Source organism: Astatotilapia calliptera, chromosome 19, assembly GCF_900246225.1.
Source record: "Astatotilapia calliptera chromosome 19, fAstCal1.2, whole genome shotgun sequence".
Classification (NCBI taxonomy): Eukaryota; Metazoa; Chordata; class Actinopteri; order Cichliformes; family Cichlidae; genus Astatotilapia; species Astatotilapia calliptera.
This window is the reverse complement of record NC_039320.1, coordinates 2646383-2664889: the sequence shown is the minus strand read 5'-3', so window position 1 is coordinate 2664889 and position 18507 is coordinate 2646383. Positions and strand designations below refer to the sequence as shown.

Below are 18507 nucleotides of genomic sequence, written 5' to 3'. Positions count from 1 at the left end.
GGGCGTCTGAGTTATGAGTCCAGTCCAGTCTATTGTTCAGATGAACACCAAGGTACCTGTAGCTGTCCACAGCCTCAATGTCCATACCCTGGATGTTCAGTGGTTGCAGTGGAGAATGCTTGTGCCTGCGGAAGTCTACCACCAGTTCCTTGGTTTTACTGGCGTTGATCTGGAGGTAGTTCAGCTGGCACCAGTCCACAAAGTCTTGGGTCAGACCTCTGTACTCCTTGTCGTCCCCATCAGTGATGAGGCCGACTATTGCAGAGTCATCAGAGAACTTCTGCAGGAAGCACTGGGTGGAATTGTGGGAGAAGTCTGCAGTGTAGATGGTGAAGAGGAACGGAGCCAGAACCGTTCCCTGTGGGGCCCCCGTACTGCAGACGACCCTGTCCGACACACAGCCCCTAATATTCCAGAAACACGCTGCCATCCGATCAGCTGTTCGTAACACTTCCCACATTGAAACAGAGTCAGCGCTAACTATTGCATGTCCGCCATTTCCTGCCCGAAACCGGAAGTGACGTCATTTTCGCAGAAAATGTAGTTTTTTTTACTTGTAGGCCTTAAAAGCCTATACTGGTGTTTTTATAAGTCATGTTTGACTTTTCTGAATAGTTTCTGGGATACTTAGAACTCGAATTGCACTGCTGGAAATAGTTTATTTTGATGCACCTGCTGTTTTCTTTGCAAATTTGCATCATAGGATTGTTTTTCGTTTTTCCTGCAGTATATAAAAATTGCTGTATCTCCAAAATAAAACTATGAAGACACTCAAAATAAATTTCCTGTTGTTGTAAACTATTTTTTGCAACTTTTTTGTATTTAAAGTTTTGAGGGATAAACCTCTTAAATTTCTCCAAGTAGAAATATATGTTAAAAAAAAAAAAAAAAAATTTCAATTTTTTTGTAGTTTATTGCACTTTTTTGCAATTAATGTAGTTACTATGGACTTAATACATACATATTATTAAAATATGGGATATAACAGTTGTATTGATGTATAGCAACTTGAAATGCTCCCACAAATGGCACTACAACATGTAAAAAAATAATATAAGCTCTGGCGGACTTGGTTCTATGGTAGGTCTTAAAGGGTTAAATAAATATCGTCAAATAATCGAGATCTCAATTTCAGTGAAAATAATTGTGATTATCATTTTTGCCATAATCGAGCAGCCCTAGTGTTTTGGTTTCCCAGGGTTTAGTTGTGTTCCCTCTGCTTGGTGTCATCCATGCCTGTGTATTCCCTTTTGTGTAGTAAGGTCTCTGTGTTTAGTTCGCGTTTCTTAGTCTGTCTTTGCGTGTATGTGTTCCTGTTTTACTTTGAAGGTCCCTGTCTGATGTCAGTGTGTTCAGTTTACATCTCCCTGCCTCGTCAGTTGTGATTTCTCCCAGGTGTGTTTCCCTCCTGTCTCCCATCCCCTGATTACTGCTGTGTGTATTTAAGCCCTGTGTGTTTCGTCTTTCTGTGTATTTCCCTGTACCTCCCTGCATATCTGTTTCTGGTTAGTTTCTGTTAGTTTTTCCCAGTTTAGGTTTTCTTAGTTTCAGGTTCATCCTCGCCATCCCTGTTGTATCCACTTTTGGTTAAATGAACTCACTTGCACCAGCGCTGCCGCATTTTGGGTCCGGCTTGCCCCGGCATCCCGTGACAATTATGATATGTTAAATGTAAAAATTCTCCTTTTAAGAGGTTCGCTTATTGAACTAGTAAGGAATCATCTACATCTGATATGTCTGAGAAATTATCTTGCATGAAAACCCCCATCACACTGAAGAGGTTCTCCTGGATGGCCCGGGAACAGCTCAGCGCCCTGTACTGGAAGAGCTGGGGGGAGAGGTCTGGGTGTATCTGTGTAGACTGCTGCCCTCTGTCCTAATGCTAAAAACAGCACTGCTTTCTCTGTGTGTGTGTGTGTGTGTGTGTGTGTGTGTGTGTGTGTGTGTGTGTGTGTGTGTGTGCGCGCGCGCGCGCGTGCTTTGGAAGGGGAGGGATTGCATGTGTGGCTCTGTGGGTCTCTGTGAAATTTCCCTACATAGCCCGAGCAGGAGGAGCTTGTCTCGTTAGGCATAAAAGCTCACAGCAGCTGCAGTTACTTTCAAAGTAGTGACTGTGAAGCTTATGTGAGTAGAATCTGAATGAATTTTTTGATATATATAATGTGGATAGTTTGTTTGGCCACAAATACTTTTTACAGACTTACTTTGGCGTATTGTTGTAATTCGATTGGATGATGTCAGTAGTTTTCTTTGTGTTAGGGCTGATGTTGTTTATGTCTCATTTTTAAATGTGTTGTTCTGTAAAAAGTGTTTTTCTGGGGGGGTTGTCTTCTTTCGTGCATGAAACATTGCAGTTTTTTGTTATTGTGGTTTTTTTTTTTTTATCATGTAGTTAAGTTACGGTGCTGGTGATAATTGTGGGATTTATAAAGCGGAAATCATTGTATTTATTTATTGAAAATTTAAAAATAGTAATGCCTGTATTGCAGATTTATGGTTTAATCTATTTTTTTGTTATTTCACGGTCATGATGTGCACAAGGCTAAAATGATTAGTTTATGGCAATCATAGAAAAAAGTTATATTAAGACAGAGAAAGTAGGGTTTTTTTAACTTACTGATTTTTTTTTTTTTGCAGATTTCTCAGCACCTTTCTTGGTCTTTTGGTCACTTTTTACTACCTGGAGAAGAATGCGGACCTGGTCGGGTTCATCCACAACAGGCATAACCATCTCCATTTCTTCTAGAAGTAATAAACACCTTGTTTTAGGAGAAATGTGAACTGATTGAAAATTATTGATCTTCTTTTTTGTCCACCAGTGAATCCTACTTTTGAGGGATACCTTGAAAGACAATACCTGTTTGAAGCCACTCAACAACTGATGAAGAGGGAGAAACATCTGTTTGGAGAGAAAACAGAGGCTGATGGACTCAAAGATCACGAGGAAGCAGTAAAAAAGCTTGCTGCAGACCATAAAGCCCTTGAAGAGCATGTATGGCAGATTCTGCAGAAGAGTCTTTCTCTCAGCACTGAGGAAGAGGTGTCTGCTTTGACATCTGCGGTGAAAGCCATCAACCTTGAGGAAGAGCAGGACCAGCTGTGGGGACAAATATGCCGGACGCCACCAGCCTGGAGGCCCAAGAAGTGGAAGGAGCACCATGACAAAGTGCTTCATGAATTAGTGTATAGTCGTTTGGAGAACCCATCGAGCCCCACTGGTGATCAGGTGAACCAGTCGCCTATCCGAGCAGACGTCCAGTCCATGGGCAGGCAGCTGAAGGAGGACCTGCAGTGGGTGGTGGAGGTTGTGAAGAACTGCTACCCACCAGAGATGGACATCTGTAACTTTTATGCAAGACAGTACCATCAAACTTTCAGCGCAAGACTCAAAAAGATTGCAGACTTTGTTCTGGATGACAAGGACTGCAGCTTCCTCCTGCGATGGGTGAAGGAGTTTTATCCAGGGTAAGCCACCAGTTCAATTATTGTTTGAAGCAGCATCTTTCTGTGACTAAACATGAGGATGTCTGTCAGTGTGAGGTCCTTCATTGTTTTTAGAAGAATAAATACCTGAGCAATTACAGATAGTGAATAATAATACAAATGTAACGGCTAATTTCTTGTTTTCTTAATGTGCTAAATAAAATGCCATTTTTATAGACTAAACACAACTTGGGGTGTTTATAGAAACTCATGTGTTATCTGCTCTGTGTACCAGAATCCTTGAAAAAGCTGAGCTGGCCAGTAATATCAATACTGAAGCGCTGGGAAACCTGCTTCCTGACGAGTTACTGAAACCTCTGGAGGAGCAGTACCTCAGCAAACAACAGGTAACACAGTGTATCTGAGGCGTGTATCCAGTTAATCAGTATGGTCTTTGCAGGGCTTAAAGTGAGATGTGCAAGACAAGCATCAAAGAGTTGTTGGTTTAATTTTTTTGAACATAATATTGTAGATGTAATTATTACTGTCAGTAATTAAATCTTTACACATGAAAGCGGTTTAATAGTGGCAGCTGTGTGTTGTTGTGTGTTTAGAGCGACCTGATGATTTATATTGGCCGAGTATTGGATGAAGCAAAGAAAGAGTGGGATCAAGGAAAGGAGCCGAGAAGAGATGATGGTTGCTACGTCAGTCCTGTGGCCTATGATGTCATCCAGGTAGAGTTGCTGCAACAAAATAAAATGAAAGAGGCTGAAATCGATGCTTTTATAAAAATGTATTAATATAAATTGAAAGGTGTCACTTGTGGTGGTCAACTTCAAGGATTCTTATAGTGAGTCACAGTGTTGGTCAAGTTACTTGAAAAAAGTCATCAGTAAGTAATTACTGATTACTTCCCCAAAAAGTAATCCTGTTACTTTACTGATTACTTATTTTTCAAAAGTAATTAGTTACTTAGAATTGGGCTGAAAGATCTATCGCTTTATCACCTATTCAGGTTGTAAATCATGTTTTTAAAAAGTAACTACTTTCTGCCTAATCCATCATACAAAATGTAATCAAATGGAAAAGTCTCTTTTTAAAATGTGTCTTATTAGTTTTAATCTTTTAACTTCATGCATCAAGCAAAAATTAAATTATATGCAACTTTCTCTGACTGGAAGAAATTAGTTTAACATTTAAACCTATTTTCTGCACATTCCTGCACATAAGATAAAATAGGTTTTTGTGTTTACACTCAGTCTTTCAAATAGATGCAATTAAAACACAGAAGAAAATAAATAAAATCAAAGACTAGCGGTCCTGTTGCTCTATTTTCACCTGTAAAGCAGGAGTTGGGTAGGCGGAGGTTTACCCTGGTGCAGGTGTGCTGGAGCAGTCAGTGGAAGAATCCGCGAGTTTTTGAATTTCCCATTCCCTGGTAGCGTACTCTGTGATTGTTCGGAAGTTAGGGGGGGTTTTTTCGCTGTAAAAAGAAGTTTTCTTCCCACGCAGTGAACAGCGGACACTAATGTTTTTGTCACTTTTTACGGAATCAAACGCTTTAAACGCTGCACGCTCATACTCTCTCCTGAACTCGATATATTACTGTCACTACCCGATCCGTACCCGAAACCTGATCGGTACCGCGTATGCTCAAATCTTATGTCACTTCCTCTCTTTGCCAACATTGCGACATTTAATATATTTGAGTGACACGGTTAGCGCCCAGTTAGCTCATAGCATTTCTCAACAGCTCTGCCTCATTTTTGACAGCCCGGGACATTTAAACAACGTATAATCCGTATATAAACAAATTCATGCTTTTCTCCTTAACAGAGTGCGTCCCCCGATTGAACAACAGCGCCGTAAAATAAGAATGGCGCCTAATTGCAGACTTAATAATACTGACTTAGTAGGGGTGCAACGATATTCGTATCGATATTGAACCGTTCGATACAGTGCTTTCGGTTCGGTACGCATATGTATCGAACAATACAACATTTGTAATTTATTTTATCAACTTTCCTTCTGACGATGCTGTCTGTGTGGAGCGCTCAGTGAATCTGCGTTCGACTACTCCGCCTAGGCTGCACTGTCGAGCGCAGATCCACTGAGCGCTCCACACAGACAGCATAGACAGAAGGAAGAGCGCAGGGCACCTCCCCCACCCTCATTCAGATCTGGCGTTTGGAATTATTTTGGTTTTCATGTGACGTATGACCCTGAAGGTAAGCGAGTCATGGACTAAAGTAAAACAGTATGTTGGATGTGCCACGCAATGCTCAATTACATGGGTGGGAACTAGTGTGTTAGCGCAGTTAGCTCGTTAACGTGTTGGCCGTCTAGCCCCATGCACGGGGCGATCGGCGGTAGCTCGTTAACGGAGATTTGCCGTGTTGTGGCGTTAAGGTCATTTCAACGAGATTAACCTGAAAGCACTAGTGGGAACACAACGAATATGACTGCACATTTACGCCGACATCATCCTAGTGCAAAGACAAAAACAACAAGCATGCTACTAACTTTAGCCGAGTCATTTAGACAGCTGTTAGCACATGATTCTCCTTATATGTTTAATATGCTGCTGAGAATATAGCCCAGAAGAAGCGGATAGTATAGCTTTTATTTTGGAAAGAGACATTTCTCTGTAATAAACTCTCTTTTCCAAAGATGAGTGATTCCTCAATCAGATACAGGGCTTGCAATATCGCTAGCCCAACGTCCCGGGGCTAGCGATTTTTTTTTCAGTCGGGCTACCAAAATCTATCTCTTCCCTGCCCGTCGGCCTATTGTAGGAAGGAAAAATATATGTCAATGCTTTTGCATTCTTTCGGAAATGTAGCTGGGTAATTATGTCATTGGCATCGGTGAGCCACTGTCAATATGTGACATATTAAAATCGCGTTTGAATTTGCGCTTGTTTTTTTGCTTTCACTTTGCAATCGTGCGAACTGTGTATAGAGAGCGACAGCACTGATTGGTGAGTGATGATAATTTGTGCACCAATTCCTCTGACATCGTCTTATTAATCGTTAGCTTACTATGCAAACATGACAAGTGAAATCTCCTGCAGCAAGCTTAAACATGTGAGAGGTTGATCGTGCAGAGAATCGCTGAGCTTATGTGAGTGAGTGTGTAAAAGCATTTCAGTTCTGCTGAGCCAAATAAGACAGGTCAGGGTGAAGAAGTGACAGCCAAAGAAAAGCTTACCACAAAACGGAGAAGTTATGACAAATGAGACTATAAGGCAAAAAGAAAGTGCAGCTTTATGGTTTCATGGACAAAAGAATTTCTGTGGCTGCAATATGACGAGCTAAATAACCAGGGCTGCACATAAGTGGTCCGCAGGTGCGCATTCGCTGTCAAAATAAAAAACACGCACAAGGGTTAGGGTTAAATTTAAAAACTGTACTTTTGAGTTAAAATCTATATTTATAATTTTAATAAATGACAAATTAAAAAGGCATGAACATTTTTTTTGTATCGAAAAAATATCGAACCGTGACACCAAAGTATTGAACCGAACCGAACCGTGAATTTTGTGTATCGTTGCACCCCTATGACTTAGTAATATGTCACGTGAAGATTCATCAGCCAGATTAAGTGTTTACTGACAATTGACAGTGATAGCGGACATCATCCTCACTGTTCCAACAATCCTCTCTACACAGAAAAGCATAAACACACTCGACTATCACTAAATCACTTAGTGCTGTTGAGAAATGCTATGAGCTAACTGGGCGCTAACCATGTCACTCAAATACATTAACTGTCGCAATATTTGCAAAGAAAGGAAGTGACGTAAGATTTGTGCATGCGGGGTACCGATCGGGTTTCTGGTACGGATCGGGTAGCGACAGTGACAATTACTCATTCTTGATCTGCACACAGCTGTTGCCACGATCGTGGCGCTCGCTTACGTCATTGTCATGAGACGCTCACAAAAAAATCATGGTTTTAGTAACGCAGTAATGCAGCGTGCTTACGGTAAAGTAACAGTAATCTAATTACCTTTTTTGCAATAGTAATCCCTTACTTTACTCGTTACTTGAAAAAAGTAATCGGATTACAGTAACACTCATTACTGCCCATCTCCGGTGAGTCATGCATTTGTTGACTTCTAATTGTTGACCATGACGAGAGGCTTTGGATACATTGCTATGAACTGTGCAATAAAAATTGTTGTGGTGAAAAAATGACATAACATTGTTACTTTAACTGGATCTGAAAATGATGGAAGTGCATTGCTGTGTAAAGTGCTTTGGGAACTTAAAACTGCCACTGATTTGTCAATCCATTTGTCTTCAGTTTATCAACGGCATCGTGACATCAGCACATATAACTGTAAGAGACCCGCACAAGGCCCAGGAAATAACATCCAACCTGACAGACTTCATGCAGAGGTAACAAGGCTTCACAAGGCTGTCTTTTAAATATTTAAATTTGAAAATACATTTTAGTTTTCTGTTTGGTAATAACAAGATGATAAAAGTGAAAGCTGTTCTTAATCTTTTGCAGGTATAAAGAGTTTCATGAAGACATCATAAGGCAGAACAAACCGCACAGCAAAGCTTTCATAAAGGCAAACCTCAGCTGTGTCAAACAGTTCAGGTATGGTACATAAACTAGAAAAATTTGCATTTCCTGCGAAAATGCAGTGTGGATGCTTAAAGCTGAAGCTGTATGCAAAAAGTAGCTGAAAAAGCTGAAAAGTTGCAGAAATTGTAAAAACTTTGCAGAAGCAAAAGAAGTTTGCTAAAATGGAATAACTTAGCAGAACTGCAATATCTTAGAGGAAACATAATACTTGGCAGAAATACAATAGCATAGCAGAATTTAGCAGAAATATTGTAACTTACCAGAAACATGATAACTTCTCAAAAATACAAGAATTTAGGAGAAATAGTATAAGATAACAGAAAGAATATATTTAGCCAAAAATACTTAAACATTACAGAAACACTATGATTTAGAAAAATAGTACAACAGAGCAGAAATATTGTGATTTACCAGAGACACTGTGATGAACTATGAATATTGTAATTTTAAATTGAGACTATGTTTAGCACAAATATTATAAAAAGAAGAAAAACTATAATTTAGCAGAAATACTATATTAAGCACAAATCCTATAAAAACAGAAATGAGTATGATTAAGCACAAATACTACATTAGTAGAAATACTTTGTTTTAGCACAAATCCCATAAAAAGCAGAAATACTGTACTATGATTTAGTAGAAAAAACTATAATTAATCAGAAATACTAAATTTAGCAGAAATACTATTATAAGCACAAATACTATGAAAAGCAGAAATAGTTGATAAGCATAAATACTACATTTAGCAGAATATATATTAAGCACAAATCCTATAAAAGCAGAAATAGTATATTAAGCACAAATCTTATAAAATAGCAGAAACAGTGATGATTAGCAACATAGTAATAAGTTAAACAGAAAAATTGGAAAAGCAAAATGGACAGCTGAAAAAATGCTGAACATGCTGAGGGTCCCTCAAATATACTTGTTAAATGACAAAAATCTGCAAAAAAAATTATTACAGCCACACCAATCACAAATATGTACACATGAGGAAACCACACATGCACAGAGAGACCCACACACAAGATCCAATTCAGTCAACCAGTCTAAATATATTGAATTTAAATCTTAGAATGAGATCATCCCATTAAAGCTTCTCTCTCTCTCTCTCTCTCTCTCTCTCTGTCACACACACACACAAACACACACACACACACACACACACACACACACACACACACACACACACACACACAGGGAGAGAGAAGTAAGTTTCTAGGTCAGCCTGGGAGCTGGTGAATTTGAATCCACCAATCAGAGAGGCTGTGCACTTTTCCCCACCAAAACAGGTGCATCTGTTTACACACGCAGCAGCACAGAGAGACACAGGATTTTTGCAGTCTATTTCTCATAGTGACGACTCCCCTCAAACAAATGACCGTAATTTCCTAACCGTAGGGGCTAGAACGGTCATTCTTACACCGTTTTGTTCAGAAGAGATGGGGGAATCTTCAAGTGTTGACAATTTAATATTAAAATATGAATTTTTAGAGATATATGACATGGATGACTTGTTGACTTAGAAGCCACGAATTCCCCAATATGCAAATTTGAATGCCTGAGACCACATATGTGATTGGCTGGCTGGGAAGCCGTGCAGGCCCTGATTTGTGGATTTGAATTCCTCAGCCCTCAGATATGATTGGCTGGCTTAGAAGCCACGAAGGCCCCAATATGCAAATTTGAATGCCTCAGGACACTTATTTGATTGGCTGGGAAACTGTGCAGGCCCTGATTTTGAAAATTTGAATGTCTCAGTCCTCACAGAGGATTGGCTGCCTGGGGACCTGGCAGAAATATATAGAAATACTTATTATTAAGCATAAATACTACATTTAGTAGAAATACTATGTTTTAGCACAAATACTATAAAAAGAAGAAAAACTATAATTTAGCAGAAATACTATATTAAGCACAAATCCTATAAAAAGCAGAAAATACTATAATTTAGAACAAATAGTATAAAAAGCAGAAATACTATAATTTAGCAGAAATACTATGTTAGGCACAAAATCCTATAAAAAGCAGAAATACTATAATTTAGCAGAAAATACTATGTTTAGGCACAAATCCTATAAAAGCAGAAATACTATTTAGGCATTTAAGGGACCGAAAAGTCCAGAAATACTGTATTAGCACAAGTACCGAAAAGTACCAGAAATACTATGATTTAGCAGAATAGTAATAACTTATTGAAACACAAATGCACAGAGGGACACACAAACACAGGCTCTAATCCAGTCAACCAGTCTAACTATTCAATTTAAATCCTACAATGACATGCTGCCAAATAAGGGCAGGTCCTCTCTCTCCCACTAAAACACACACACACACACACACACACACACACACACACACACACACACACACACACACACACACACACACACAGGGAGAGAGGACTAAGTTTCTAGGTCAGCCTGGGAGCTGCTGAATTTGAATCACCAATCAGAGAGGCTGTTTACGTTTTCCCGCCAAAACAGGTGCATCTTTTTACACACGCAGCACAGAGAAAGACCTGCTTCTTCAGTCTATTTCACATAGTGAGGATTCCCCTCAAACAAATGACCATAATTTCCTAACCGTAGGGGCTAGAGCGGTCATTCTTACACCGTTTTGTTCAGAAGAGATGGGGGAATCTTCAGTGTTGACAATTTATCATTAAAATGTGAATTTTTAGAGATATATGACATGGATGACTTGTTGACTTAGAAGCCACGAATTCCCCAATATGCAAATATGAATGCCTGAGACCACATATATGATTGGCTGGCTGGGAAGCCGTGCAGGCCCTGATTGTGGATTTGAATTCCTCAGCCCTCAGATATGATTGGCTGGCTTAGAAGCCATGAAGGCCCCAATATGCAAATTTGAATGCCTCAGGACACATATATGATTGGCTGGGAAGCCGTGCAGGCCCTGATTTGAAAATTTGAATTTCTCAGTCCTCACAGAGGATTGGCTGCCTGGGGACCTGGCAGAAATATATAGAAATACTATGATTAAGCATAAATACTACATTTAGTAGAAATACTATGTTTTAGCACAAATACTATAAAAAGCAGAAATACTATAATTTAGCAGAAATACTATATTAAGCACAAATCCTATAAAAAGCAGAAATAGGATGATTAAGCATAAACACTACATTTAGTAGAAATACTATGTTTGAGCAAAAATCCTATAAAAAGCAGAAATACTATATTAGGCACAAATCCCATAAAAAGCAGAAATAGTATGATTAAGCATAAATACTACATTTAGTAGAAATACTATGTTTTAGCACAAATAGTATAAAAAGCAGAAATATTGTAATTTAGCAGAAATACTATATTAGGCACAAATCTTATAAAATAGCAGAAATAGTATTATTTAGCACAATAGTAATAAGTTAAACAGAAAAATTGGAAAAGCAAAATGGACAGCTGAAAAAATGCTGAACATGCTGAGGGTCCCTCAAATATACTTGTTAAATGAAAAAATCAGCAAAAAAATGCACAGGGAGAGAGAAGTAAGTTTCTAGGTCAGCCTGGGAGCTGCTGAATTTGAATCCACCAATCAGAGAGCCTGTGTACTTTTTCCCGCCAAACATGTGCCTCTTTTACACACGCAGCACAGAGAGGCACAGGATTATTGCAGCCTATTTCTCATAGTGAGGACTCCCCTCAAACAAATGACCATAATTTCCAAACCGTAGGGGCTAGAGCGGTCATTCTTACACCGTTTTGTTCAGAAGAGATGGGGGAATCTTCCAGTGTTTACAATTTATCATTAAAATATGAATTATTAAAGATATTTGACTTGTAATGCACCATAACTGAGTAGAGCGAAGCAAAAACTGCCTTGACTTGCCCTCAAACAACGCTTTCTAACTCTAAATCTATTTGGAGTATCGATATCATTCTTTCACCGTAAGAGACAGCAGGCTTTGGTGAACAATCATGGAAATTTTCAGGTCTCTGTGGAAATCCAACAAAAAGTTATGACGAGAGAAAAAAGTGGTTCATTTCCACAGTTTGAAATCTGAAGAAATCTGAGCGAAGGACGAATTTCCTACCCTCAAACAAGTCCAACTCATTTCAGAACGGTAATAGGTGAGAAAGAAATTCTTGAATTGTGAGCGTCAGGGGTGTCTGAAGATATTCGGGGACAAGCCTCATGTCTTAACTTTGCTTCGTTAAGGAGATATGACGATTCGAATATGCCTCTCATTACAGAAATCCAGCGGTGATTTTGAACAAGCTCTCCATTGACTTTATATGGAGAGTTTTCTGACCTTGTGTTAGTCTGAGGAGATTTGCAAAAATTCTATAAATCCCACAACAATGATGGTGACATTTTCTGAAAGCCAGCAAAAATACCTACGTTTTGATGTATAATTTGTGGAAGTTGAGTGAAAATTGAGCAAGTAGCAGGAAGTTGTTCGGACATGAAGTGAAAATTGCAAAACCTTCAGTGGCACACTGGAAGCCAAGAGCATAGCAACCATAACAACACATGTATTTTGTGAAAAATCACAATTTTGCAACTCAAAACTTTAAGAGGCATAAAAGTAAAACAGTAAAAGATTTGAAAAAGCTGAATCATACCTGAATAGCCCAATAATTTGTGAACATTTTAAAATTTGAATGGTTGTTCTAGGTGAAAATATGAGGAAGTAGTTAAGTTTCAAAAACAAGCAAAATTTAGCAGAATTGCAGAAGTTTCCCATTCATTTCAATGGGACAAATTAAAGGAAAAAAGCTTAATATTTTAAAAAGTATAATAGTTAAAAATAGCAAAAATCGTAGCAGGAATTAGCAAAAATAGCTGAATAGTTTAAAAGTTTGAACGGTGAAAATAGCACAAAAATTGTGGAAGTAGTTTAACGGCGAAAAGTGTACGGAAACACCCAGAATAATAATAATAACTAGAAAAATTTGCATTTCCTGCGAAAATGCAGTGTGGATGCTTAAAGCTGAAGCTGTATGCAAAAAGTAGCTGAAAAAGCTGAAAAGTTGCAGAAATTGTAAAAACTTTGCAGAAGCAAAAGAAGTTTGCTAAAATGGAATAACTTAGCAGAACTGCAATATCTTAGAGGAAACATAATACTTGGCAGAAATACAATAGCATAGCAGAATTTAGCAGAAATATTGTAACTTACCAGAAACATGATAACTTCTCAAAAATACAAGAATTTAGGAGAAATAGTATAAGATAACAGAAAGAATATATTTAGCCAAAAATACTTAAACATTACAGAAACACTATGATTTAGAAAAATAGTACAACAGAGCAGAAATATTGTGATTACCAGAGACACTGTGATGAAACAGAATATGAAAAATAACATGTTTAGTAAAATACTATAATTGCAGAAATATAAATTTAGCAAAAATATTATAATTGGCAGAAATACTATAATTTAGCAGAAATACTAATTAGAAATATATTAAGCACAAATCCTATAAAAGCAGAAATAGTATATTAAGCACAAATCTTATAAAATAGCAGAAATAGTATGATTTAGCACAATAGTAATAAGTTAACAGAAAAATTGGAAAAGCAAAATGGACAGCTGAAAAAATGCTGAACATGCTGAGGGTCCCTCAAATATACTTGTTAAATGACAAAAATCTGCAAAAACATTTATTACAGCCACACAATCACAAATATGTACACATGAGGAAACACACATGCACAGAGAGACCCACACACAAGATCCAATTCAGTCAACCAGTCTAAATATATTGAATTTAAATCTTAGAATGAGATCATCCCATTAAAAGCCTTTCTCTCTCTCTCTCTCTCTCACACACACACACACACACACACACACACACACACACACACACACAGGGAGAGAGAAGTAAGTTTCTAGGTCAGCCTGGGAGCTGGTGAATTTGAATCCACCAATCAGAGAGGCTGTGCACTTTTCCCCACCAAAACAGGTGCATCTGTTTACACACGCAGCAGCACAGAGAGACACAGGATTTTTGCAGTCTATTTCTCATAGTGACGACTCCCCTCAAACAAATGACCGTAATTTCCTAACCGTAGGGGCTAGAACGGTCATTCTTACACCGTTTTGTTCAGAAGAGATGGGGGAATCTTCAAGTGTTGACAATTTAATATTAAAATATGAATTTTTAGAGATATATGACATGGATGACTTGTTGACTTAGAAGCCACGAATTCCCCAATATGCAAATTTGAATGCCTGAGACCACATATGTGATTGGCTGGCTGGGAAGCCGTGCAGGCCCTGATTTGTGGATTTGAATTCCTCAGCCCTCAGATATGATTGGCTGGCTTAGAAGCCACGAAGGCCCCAATATGCAAATTTGAATGCCTCAGGACACTTATTTGATTGGCTGGGAAACTGTGCAGGCCCTGATTTGAAAATTTGAATGTCTCAGTCCTCACAGAGGATTGGCTGCCTGGGGACCTGGCAGAAATATATAGAAATACTATTATTAAGCATAAATACTACATTTAGTAGAAATACTATGTTTTAGCACAAATATTATAATTTGGCAGAAATACTATAATTTAGCAGAAATACTATATTAAGCACAAATCCTATAAAAGCAGAAATAGTATGATTTAGCAGAAATACTGTATTTAGCACAAGTACGAAAGTACCAGAAATACTATGATTTAGCAGAATAGTAATAACTTATTGAAACACAAATGCACAGAGGGACACACAAACACAGGCTCTAATCCAGTCAACCAGTCTAACTATGTTCAATTTAAATCCTACAATGACATGCTGTCAAATAAGGGCAGGGTCCTCTCTCTCCCACTAAACACACACACACACACACACACACACACACACACACACACACACACAGGGAGAGAGGACTAAGTTTCTAGGTCAGCCTGGGAGCTGCTGAATTTGAATCCACCAATCAGAGAGGCTGTTTACGTTTTCCCGCCAAAACAGGTGCATCTTTTTACACACGCAGCACAGAGACATAGACCTGCTTCTTTCAGTTTATTTCACATAGTGAGGATTCCCCTCAAACAAATGACCATAATTTCCTAACCATAGGGGCTAGAGCGGTCATTCTTACACCGTTTTGTTCAGAAGAGATGGGGGAATCTTCAAGTGTTGACAATTTATCATTAAAATATGAATTTTTAGAGATATATGACATGGATGACTTGTTGACTTAGAAGCCACGAATTCCCCAATATGCAAATTTGAATACCTGGAGCCCACATACATGATTGGCTGGCTGGGAAGCTGTGCAGGCCCTGATTTGTGGATTTGAATTCCTCAGCCCTCAGATATGATTGGCTGGCTTAGAAGCCATGAAGGCCCCAATATGCAAATTTGAATGCCTCAGGACACATATATGATTGGCTGGGAAGCCGTGCAGGCCCTGATTTGAAAATTTGAATTTCTCAGTCCTCACAGAGGATTGGCTGCCTGGGGACCTGGCAGAAATATATAGAAATACTATGATTAAGCATAAATACTACATTTAGTAGAAATACTATGTTTTAGCACAAATACTATAAAAAGCAGAAATACTATAATTTAGCAGAAATACTATATTAAGCACAAATCCTATAAAAAGCAGAAATAGGATGATTAAGCATAAACACTACATTTAGTAGAAATACTATGTTTGAGCAAAAATCCTATAAAAAGCAGAAATATTGTAATTTAGCAGAAATACTATATTAGGCACAAATCTTATAAAATAGCAGAAATAGTATTATTTAGCACAATAGTAATAAGTTAAACAGAAAAATTGGAAAAGCAAAATGGACAGCTGAAAAAATGCTGAACATGCTGAGGGTCCCTCAAATATACTTGTTAAATGAAAAAATCAGCAAAAAAATGCACAGGGAGAGAGAAGTAAGTTTCTAGGTCAGCCTGGGAGCTGCTGAATTTGAATCCACCAATCAGAGAGCCTGTGTACTTTTTCCCGCCAAAACATGTGCCTCTTTTTACACAGGCAGCACAGAGAGGCACAGGATTATTGCAGCCTATTTCTCATAGTGAGGACTCCCCTCAAACAAATGAAAATAATTTCCTAACCGTAGGGGCTAGAGCGGTCATTCTTACACCGTTTTGTTCAGAAGAGATGGGGGAATCTTCCAGTGTTTACAATTTATCATTAAAATATGAATTATTAAAGATATTTGACTTCTAATGCACCATAACTGAGTAGAGCGAAGCAAAAACTGCCTTGACTTGCCCTCAAACAACGCTTTCTAACTCGAAATCTATTTGGAGTATCGATATCATTCTTTCACCGTAAGAGACAGCAGGGTTTGGTGAACAATCATGGAAATTTTCAGGTCTCTGTGGAAATCCAACAAAAAGTTATGACGAGAGAAAAAAGTGGTTCATTTCCACAGTTTGAAATCTGAAGAAATCTGAGCGAAGGACAAATTTCCTACCCTCAAACAAGTCCAACTCATTTCAGAACGGTAATAGGTGAGAAAATAATTCTTGAATTGTGAGCGTCACGAGTGTCTGAAGATATACCGGGACAAGCCTCATGTCTTAACTTTGCTTCGTTAAGGAGATATGACGATTCGAATATGCCTCTCATTACAGAAATGCAGCGGTGATTTTGAACAAACTCTCCATTGACTTTATATGGAGAGTTTTCTGACCTTGTGTTAGTCTGAGGAGATTTGCCAAAATTATATAAATCCCACAACAATGATGGTGACATTTTCTGAAAGCCAGCAAAAATACCTACGTTTTGATGTATAATTTGTGGAAGTTGAGTGAAAATTGAGCAAGTAGCAGGAAGTTGTTCGGACATGAAGTGAAAATTGCAAAACCTTCAGTGGCACACTGGAAGCCAAGAGCATAGCAACCATAACAACACATGTATTTTGTGAAAAATCACAATTTTGCAACTCAAAACTTTAAGAGGCATAAAAGTAAAACAGTAAAAGATTTGAAAAAGCTGAATCATACCTGAATAGCCCAATAATTTGTGAACATTTTAAAGTTTGAATGGTTGTTCTAGGTGAAAGTATGAGGAAGTAGTTAAGTTTCAAAAACAAGCAAATTTTAGCAGAATTGCTGAAGTTTCCCATTCATTTCAATGGGACAAATTAAAGGAAAAAAGCTTAATATTTTAAAAAGTATAATAGCAAAAAATAGCAAAAGTCATAGCCGGAAAGAGCAAAAATAGCAGAATAGTTTAAAATTTGAACGGTGAAAATCGGCTGAAAATTGTGGAAGTAGTTCTACGGCGAAAAGTGTACGGAAGCAACTTGAAGAATAATAATAATAAAGAATAAAGAGAAACAGGAACTCAATAGTGTGGATGCTTAAAGCATCCACACAATAATAATAAAGAATAAAGAGAAACAGGAACTCAATAGTGTGGATGCTTAAAGCATCCACACAATAATAAAGAATAAAGAGAAACAGGAACTCAATAGTGTGGATGCTTAAAGCATCCACACAATAATAATAATAATAAAGAATAAAGAGAAACAGGAACTCAATAGTGTGGATGCTTAAAGCATCCACACAATAAAGAATAAAGAGAAACAGGAACTCAATAGTGTGGATGCTTAAAGCATCCACACAATAAATGATTAGCGGTAATAAAAGCCGAGGGAGGTCAACAGTGATCACTGACTGTTTTAGGAGCTTTTTGAGATTAAATAGAAGAAAATACATAACATTAAACATGTTAACAACACAAAAGCCATATTAAACGCAGACTACTTTAGGCCCGGAAGTAGGATTCGTCGCGTCAACACTGAACAACCGGATTGAGTTCCTCTTGGGACTTCCGTACACTTTTTGGCACTTAACTACTTCCACAATTTTCAGCCGATTTTCACCGTTCAAATTTTAAACTATTCTGCTATTTCCTCTAATGTGTGCTATGTCTTTTGGTATTTTTCACTATTATACTTTTTAAAATATTAAGCTTAATTTGTCCCATTGAAATGAATGGGAAACTTCTGCAATTCTGCTAAAATTTGCTTGTTTCTAAAACTTAACTACTTCCTCATATTTTCACGTAGAACAACCATTCAAACTTTAAAATGTTCTCAAATTATTGGGCTATTCAGGTATAAATCAGCTTTTTCAAATCTTTTACCGTTTTACTTTTATGCCTCCTTAAAGTTTTCAGTTGCAAAATTGTGATTTTTCACAAAATACATGCGTTGTTATGGTTGCTATGCACTTGGCTTCCAGTGTGCCACTGAAGGATTTGCAGTCTTCTCTTCATGTCCGAACAACTTCTTGCTACTTGCTCAATTTTCACTCAACTTCCACAAATTATACATCAAAACGTGGGTATTTTTGCTGGCTTTCCGAAAATGTCACTATCATTGTTGTGGGATTTATAGAATTTTGGCAAATCTCCTCAGACCAACACAAAGTCGCAAAACTCTCCATAGAAAGTCAATGGAGAGCTTGTTCAAAATCACCGCTTGATTTCTGTAATGAGAGGCATATTCCAATCGTCATATCTCCTTAACGAAGCAAAGTTA

General features: G+C 37.9%; 1 protein-coding gene across 1 annotated transcript; it reads left to right on the top strand.

The window, feature by feature from the left end:
- Window positions 1-1958: 1958 nt before the first annotated feature.
- Window positions 1959-8050, top strand: LOC113012645 (tumor necrosis factor alpha-induced protein 2-like). Its single transcript, XM_026152945.1, has 7 exons — window positions 1959-2124; window positions 2638-2721; window positions 2820-3465; window positions 3719-3830; window positions 4038-4160; window positions 7735-7829; window positions 7945-8050. The coding sequence occupies exons 2-7, from the start codon at window positions 2691-2693 to the stop codon at window positions 8048-8050; spliced, it is 1113 nt and encodes a 370-aa protein (XP_026008730.1). The 5' UTR covers window positions 1959-2124; window positions 2638-2690.
- The last annotated feature ends 10457 nt before the right edge of the window (window positions 8051-18507 follow it).